The sequence below is a fragment of the Melanotaenia boesemani genome, chromosome 12, assembly GCF_017639745.1.
Source record: "Melanotaenia boesemani isolate fMelBoe1 chromosome 12, fMelBoe1.pri, whole genome shotgun sequence".
NCBI classification, from domain to species: Eukaryota; Metazoa; Chordata; class Actinopteri; order Atheriniformes; family Melanotaeniidae; genus Melanotaenia; species Melanotaenia boesemani.
In genome coordinates this window covers 25952449-25959722 of record NC_055693.1, presented here as the reverse complement: position 1 = coordinate 25959722, position 7274 = coordinate 25952449, and the positions used below count along the sequence as shown (strand labels likewise).

Here is a 7274-nt window from a genome sequence, read left to right as displayed (position 1 = left end):
TTGAAACTGTACATGCTAGTTAGGTAATCTATAGACATAGTAACATTTTGAAATTAGAACCCATGTAGTTAAATTTAAAGAAGTACCACGTTAGTACAGAAAATGCATAGTTGTCCAAATCGTACATTAAACGCTGCCAATATTTCTCTGCGTTGGAGTACAATTGAAACTTTATTCTGAAAAGCTGGAACGGAAGTCTCGTGTCTCTCCTCCTTGTCATCACAAGGGGAGCGTGGTTTAATGGTTGAAGTCAGCGTGAAGGGAAGCTGAAAGTGTTGAATACTCGAGAATGGACGACGTTTCTATTGACAGTTTAATCCTGAAGCTTCACGACGTGAACGCGGTGAAGTTTGGAGAATACAAGCTGAAGAGCGGCCTGCTGACACCGATTTATATCGATCTGAGGGTTTTAGTATCCCACCCAGTCCTCATGAACCAGGTAAACACGTGCTGCTTTCATCGCTGTGCTGCCGTGTTGTGCTTAGAGCAACTTGAACTACAAAAACGGTGCAAAAAATGTCATAGCTTCGGTATTTAAGCAGAAGCTTAGTAAGTTATTTAATAAATGATAATTCGTCCATATTGGAAGTAATATCAACGCACACGTGGACACATCATTCAAGAGTCCAACAGTCAAAAGGGTGGATCATTAATAAATCTCATCGTTCACTGGAATTTGACAGACTCCCCGGCTACTTAAACAAAATCTGTAAAACTCTTTATCTCTGCAGTAGCTAACAAACAGTATCTGACACAACAACATTGAACGTTTTGTTTGCAAATGTGTGAACTGATGCTGCTCTCTCAAACCATGATAAAAACTAATCCGGACACTGTTTTCTATTCGATCAAATTGACAAGCTTAAGTTTGAACAGTTGCTTGTAAGTAGAGGCGTAAAGATTTGTCTTTTTAAAAGAAGCATCAGTCATCAAGCAATTGAAAATCAGCGTTGCATTGTTTCTAGCTCTGCACAGCTAGAAACACACAAACAATGTTAGCAGGTGGGTGAAGTATCGAACAAAAGGACACAACGAAATTGACAAGGATGGTGTGGGATTCAAGCCACACATTTAAACCATGCTGTACTAGAATCCTGATCTTTTTGTAACAGCAGACCCTTATTCTGTAATTGACAGGTGTCAAGTCTCATTTACCAACGCGTGCAAGAAGAGGGTCTTCAGTTTGACTTGGTGTGTGGAGTTCCATACACGGCCCTTCCTTTAGCCACCATTATCTGCTCAACACATGAACTGCCCATGCTCATCAGGCGAAAGGAGGCCAAGGACTATGGTTAGTTAGGATGGAATTATCCAGTTCTCGAAACACAAAGTGAACTTAGAGCTGTTTGTAATTGCTAACCTATGGTAATTGAAAGTTTTGCTGCATGTGTTTTTCACTTATAATGGATAGAGAATAGTTTCTGTCCTGCAGAGCGACTAATTGTCTTCATATAACCCTGCTACAGGAACAAAGCGGCTGGTTGAGGGATCGTTTCGGGAGGAGGACACATGTCTGATCATTGAAGACACAGTGACCAGTGGCAGCAGCATCCTGGAGACGGCAGAAGTGCTCAGCAAAGAAGGACTAAAGGTGCAGAATGATGGAAAAAAAAAAAGGAATAAATAAAAGTTGACAGTAGTGAGAACAACATGCAACACTGGCTCCACATGAAGTGATGTTTGTAAGGAATTTATTTTTTCTTTTTTAAGGTGACGGATGCAGTTGTGCTAATGGATAGAGAGCAAGGTGGTGTGGAAATGTTGGCCTCTCATGGAATCCGGCTCCTTCCCATCATCTCCATGTTCAAGCTGCTGAACGTGCTGCTTGCAGCTGAACGCATCGATGCTCAAACCGCTCAAGGTGTCCGCAAGTTCATCCTGGACAATAACACATACAGGTACACTGGGGAAGTTTTTTCTCCTCTGATGTCAAGTATAGTTAATGCTACCTCAATGCATACACCATATGGGAAAAACTCAAGAATGAAACTTCCTTTTGCTTTTTTTCAGCCCCAAAAAGGAAAATGGAAATGAAGTTCCAGCCACCAAGAAGCCATGTGTGGAACCAAAGAGGGAGCTGAGCTTTACTGAAAGAGCCAAGTTACCAAGTATGTAGAGATAGTCTTTAATCCAAATGTCTTTCAAAGTATTTCCACTTAACACTGCATTTTGTCTTCAGATATTCACCCTCTGGCATCAAAGCTGCTGAGTATCATGGAGGAGAAACAGTCAAACCTCTGTGTGTCTGCTGACATGACCAGCAGCGAGGAGCTGCTCCAGCTGGCAGAGTCTCTCGGACCAAAGATCTGCATGTTGAAGACCCACGTAGACATCCTGAAGGTATAATACAAGGAAAAGTGGAAAACTTTATCAGAACAAATGAGCTGATGTTTGCCATGTGTGCTGGCAGGACTACACGGAGGCCTTCAGCCAGAAGCTACAAGCTTTGGCTCAGGAACACAACTTCCTCATATTTGAAGATCGCAAGTTTGCTGACATTGGGAACACAGTCAAACATCAATATGAAGGTCAGATGATTTTCTGGTTTTAGTTTGTTTTTTTTTTATCATGTAAATTGTTTACTCATCTATAATATAAAATTTCTACAGATATATATTTTTTTAACTCTGTGGCTGGATAATGTTTAAAATAGCACTGTCTCTGTTCTCCAGGTGGATTGTACCAGATTTCCTCATGGTCCCACATAGTGAATGCTCATGCTGTGCCTGGGCCCGGCGTTGTGGAGGGTCTGAGTTCTGTGGGAAAGCCTCTGGGCCGTGGATGTTTGCTCATTGCACAAATGAGCTCTCGGGGGTCTCTGGCTACTGGTGAATACACAAAGACTGTGGTAAGCACATGTCTGCTGAGGCCTTGCTCTCATGTTTTCTCACAGCATGGAAGCCTGACAGTTTGCCTCTGTCCTGTATCTTTACAGCTGGAGATGGCGGAGCAGCACTCAGACTTTGTGATCGGATTCATCTGTAGCTCTAAGATCACAGAGAAGCCGGAGTTCATCCACATGACCCCAGGGGTGCAAATGCAAGCTGGAGGTAAATTAATTTATTGATAATATTCAAATTTGTATACAAAAATGTATGCGTAAATGTACTTGAAAGAAAATTTAGATCAATTTTGATGTTTTAAGAACGTTATTCTTTGTGTGTGTAATGACACCTTTATAACACAGTGTGGAGCTGTAGCACCAGACATTATAGCTGAGGCTACCAGCACCATTCCCATTATACCTCCCTTACCCTTGTCTCCCCTTTCCCTGCATCTCCCTCCAGGAGATTCATTGGGTCAACAGTACACTTCTCCAGAGGAGGTTATCTACAGCAAAGGCTCAGACGTCATCATTGTGGGACGAGGCATCTTGCAGGCTTCTGATAGGCTGAAAGCTGCAGAGTTGTACCGGAAGTTAGGCTGGGATGCGTACACAAAGAGAGTGAGCCAGAGCATTCAGTAAGAGCACAGGAGTGGAATTTGCATCATCGTAATCTAATGTTAAATTGAAACTACATCAGTCAGAGCCTTTACTGATAAAGCACAAGTATTTGTGGGCACAGCCAGAAACGATTTGTAGACATGATAACAGTGTAGGGATGTAAAGAATCTACACCTGTTACTACACAACCTCGCAGTTTGTACGAGTCTCCTTCCCCTCCGTGGTGCGTCTCACCAGTTTCCAGTGTGCATTTAGAATAAACTGACTTGTGTCCAAGGTAAAATCTCTCTTAATAATTAATTTTTTTCATTTAGTTTTATTTTCCTTTATTCTCGTAAACTATCAAAGTCCCTTAATTGATTTGTGGGATAAAGCAATAAGACTTCAGGTTCCAGTCCAGATGAATCTTCTAAATCATAAATCCACCATTCCTGTTTATACTTTTTGTATAACTGATAGACCAAGATGTATATAACAGGTAAGAGTGGGTGGGACTGGTGCTTTTAAACTGTAAAATATTTAGTTTAAAATTCAAAGCTTTTTCCAGCTCACTAAGGATTTGGGGCGTTACTGTCTTTTTGCTGCTCTTTGACTCCTCAAACCCCAAAATCTTAAATTAATTTTGCGTTTCAACAACATGGACAAGCTGAACAGTCTGTATGACTTTCATTTTTCAGCCTCTTCAATTTCTTTTATTGTAAATTGATCCATGAGATCAGTGTGACTAAGATAACATTGATACTTTGATAAGGACCAGTTTGTACCGTCCATATTTTTTATTTGACATAACAAAAACTGAAATCAGGCAAAATGTCATGCAATGTGTGATCTGATTTAATAAATGAGTGTATATGTAAAGAAGGGATCAGTTTGTGCTAGCTGGGCCATGACAGTTGCACCGAGCCATTTCATGTTTCTCAGTGTTTTCCTGGATTTACTCAATGGCATTTCTTCTCTTTCTGTAACCTTGTTTAATCTTTTTCCTTCAACTAAAAATACATGATGTGTCTATTTTTGTCAAATTAATGCCTGGAAAAAAAAGCTGGCATGAACATTGCAAACTGACAGTATTGGTAGATTTATAGTGAAAATGCATTTAAAGATTTATAAAAGACATTGTTGTTTTCTACCTTTTGAGAGCAATACTTTAGATGGTGCATTAAAATTCTAATAATCAGCATTTAATTTCAGTATTTTCTGTACTGGCTTGAAATAAACCTGTTTCAACAAAGAGCTAAGTCTGACGACGCCATTAATTTAAGCCATTGTAGTTAGATGTTTTTTTCTTTGACTTTTTAATATCAAAGGCAAAATTTATTGGTTGAATTTAAGGGGATGAACAAATGAGTTTGGATTGGAGGACTTGTCAAAGAGACATGCTGAGATTTGAGCATCTAGAGTTCAGAAGAGTTTTGCATTTTGTTCAGTTCAGCTGAACGAAGAGTTTTAATTTTCATAAGATTTGTGCCAGATATGTGAAAAATTGTGAAAAATAAAAATGGTTGAAACTATGTCAAATGAAGTACAGTGATGCATAACTTTGTGGCCAAGGTACTTTGCTTTATTTAAAAAGTTTGAATATATATATATATATATATATATATATATATATATATATATATATATATATATATTTACTAACTACACAAAATAATGCATTAACAACATAAACATCAAGCATAACTTTTTTTTTTTTTTACACATCACAGTATATGTTCTAGTTTGGAGCCACTGCATGACAAAAGTTCTCAATGTGGTTTGTTTTTACTAGTTTGGCTCCACAAGTGTTCATCTTTCAAACTTTATGCTTAAAATGCAAAACACAATACCTAGCTTAATTTCAGGTAAGCTGAAAAAACATTAGGTTTACTTCTTAAAACTCCACCAACAACAACATACATGTATGATATCAAGCATGCATGGTACTAGCCATTTTATCTGAAAATATAAGGATTACATGTATGGTTATATGTAACTTTTGCATTTTCAGGTATAGCAGTTCCATTTGAAATGAAAAATTGCATCTTTCTGGTTAGCCTGCTGTTTTTGTTGTATGAAACAGTTTTTCCTCTCAAGACACTGATCAATTTAAACTAATTTCTTTATATATGTAGCCAACAGCTGTATATCCACCAGATTGAAACAACCTAAATATCCAAGAACATAAAGGTCAGTTAAACATAATTAGCACTAATAACAAATACTACACAATTAATTCAAGTTTGAACATGGTTTGTGTTTATAAGGATTACACTGATGTTTTCTCCCCTTCCATTGACACATACAAACTGAAAACATTTTCAGGATCCACAATAAGCTTCCCAAAAACGGTGAACCAAAGTGAATCGTCCAGCATCAGATAGTTATTTGCAAGGCAAACCGTATGAAAATGATGATAAAACAGGCGCAGTCAGTCACCATAAGCATGTCGCCAGGTAGCAACCTCACAATGAGGCCTTTACAGCTCAGTGCAGGCGCAGAGGTCACACACGTCGTTGCCTGGCACAGAGGAGAAAGAGGAGGACGGAAAGAGGGAGGGAGCTTTGGAATAATTCATTTCGCGCGCGCAAGTGTGCATGAATGCATTTGTGTTTGCGTGTGACCGCCTCCCAAACACGCACAAGCACCTCTCCCTCTTTATGTCAATATTGGATCAGAGCAACGCACCATGCGACAGGTGTCTGTGCGCGCCCTGAGGATCCACTTGAAGGGGAGGAGAAAGAAAGAAAGAAAGAAGAGAGAGAGAAAGATAGAGCGTGTAGAGGTATAAAAGGTGTATACCTGTCACACACAGCACACATTCCGTGCGTGGGAAAGGTGAGGAGCAAGGTTGCGCACAGGGTACAGCTTTTCTTTCTCCAAAGGTAGGCCGTCATTTCACGCAGAGCATTCATCTCTTCGTGAGTTCCGAACGGTGTCCTAACTTTCACTTCTTTGTCTTTCTTTCTCTCTCACCTTTTTTCTCCTAAGGTCGACGAGAGAAGAGCCAGCTGTCATGTGCGCAGTAGGATCCATCCATGGAGCAGCATCACACTGTGATGGCTTTTGTGACTTTTCCGCTTTATGACCGTATTTGCTTCACGTTGAGCCTCACGTACAATACCTGAAGATGAAGTTTTGTTCGTTCGGCTCGCGTTACGCAGGTGCGGGTTGGCAACTGGAAAAGACACAAAGTTTTTTTTATCAATCACGAAAGAAGATGAATGCTAGTTCACACCACCAAGACTATCAAGTCTTATTCAAACACACAGACTCGTTTTTTAAAGTGGAAATTTCACTAGAGCAGCAAAGTTAGTGTTTTTTTCTGTCCGGCCAGGTGTTGCTTCCATGCAGGAGCACAGGGGAGTAGATGGTTTAATTAAAGGCTACATAAATGTATTGAATATACATTCAATACACTTCTGTACGTGTTAACATTCAAATCAAGTCAGGGTTTTTACTGAGATATAACGATATGCAACGGACAGCAGGTGTGTTGTAACCCAGCCTATATTTCACTGAATAGGTAGATTGTCTTATTTGCATACAGCTGGCTGCAGGCAATGCTCTAAAGTAAGCATAAGAGAGTCGTTTCTTTGGGGGGGGGGTGTCAGTGTGTGTATATGCTTAATAAATTACAAACACCGATCATACAATTCAAGCTGCTCCAATATGTAGCAGCTTGTATCCAACATGTATTTTCTTGTTGTTTTACTTTTAAAGTAAAATAATGCAAACATAAGACTGTGGCAGTTATGTTCTTGCAAAACCTGTGTCATCAGACCAGAAGTGCCAGAGATGATAACTGTAACTGGCACTGGTAGAGAAAAAAGTCAAAGTGATCTGTAAT

At 39.6% G+C, this 7274-nt stretch overlaps 1 protein-coding gene across 1 annotated transcript; it reads left to right on the top strand.

The window, feature by feature from the left end:
• Positions 1-207: 207 nt before the first annotated feature.
• umps (uridine monophosphate synthetase) lies at positions 208-4967 on the top strand. The gene is made up of 10 exons (XM_042002127.1): positions 208-439; positions 1138-1291; positions 1467-1591; positions 1711-1898; positions 2011-2108; positions 2180-2340; positions 2411-2528; positions 2673-2848; positions 2936-3050; positions 3288-4967. The coding sequence occupies exons 1-10, from the start codon at positions 290-292 to the stop codon at positions 3464-3466; spliced, it is 1464 nt and encodes a 487-aa protein (XP_041858061.1). The 5' UTR covers positions 208-289; the 3' UTR covers positions 3467-4967.
• The last annotated feature ends 2307 nt before the right edge of the window (positions 4968-7274 follow it).

Excerpts from the sequence above, each read along its gene's own strand:
- umps (XM_042002127.1), top strand. The coding sequence starts at position 290 with ATGGACGACGTTTCTATTGACAGTTTAATCCTGAAGCTTCACGACGTG. Across the intron at positions 1,899-2,010 it reads CTGGACAATAACACATACAG|CCCCAAAAAGGAAAATGGAA; the intron begins GTACACTGGGGA and ends GCTTTTTTTCAG. Across the intron at positions 3,051-3,287 it reads GGTGCAAATGCAAGCTGGAG|GAGATTCATTGGGTCAACAG; the intron begins GTAAATTAATTT and ends ATCTCCCTCCAG.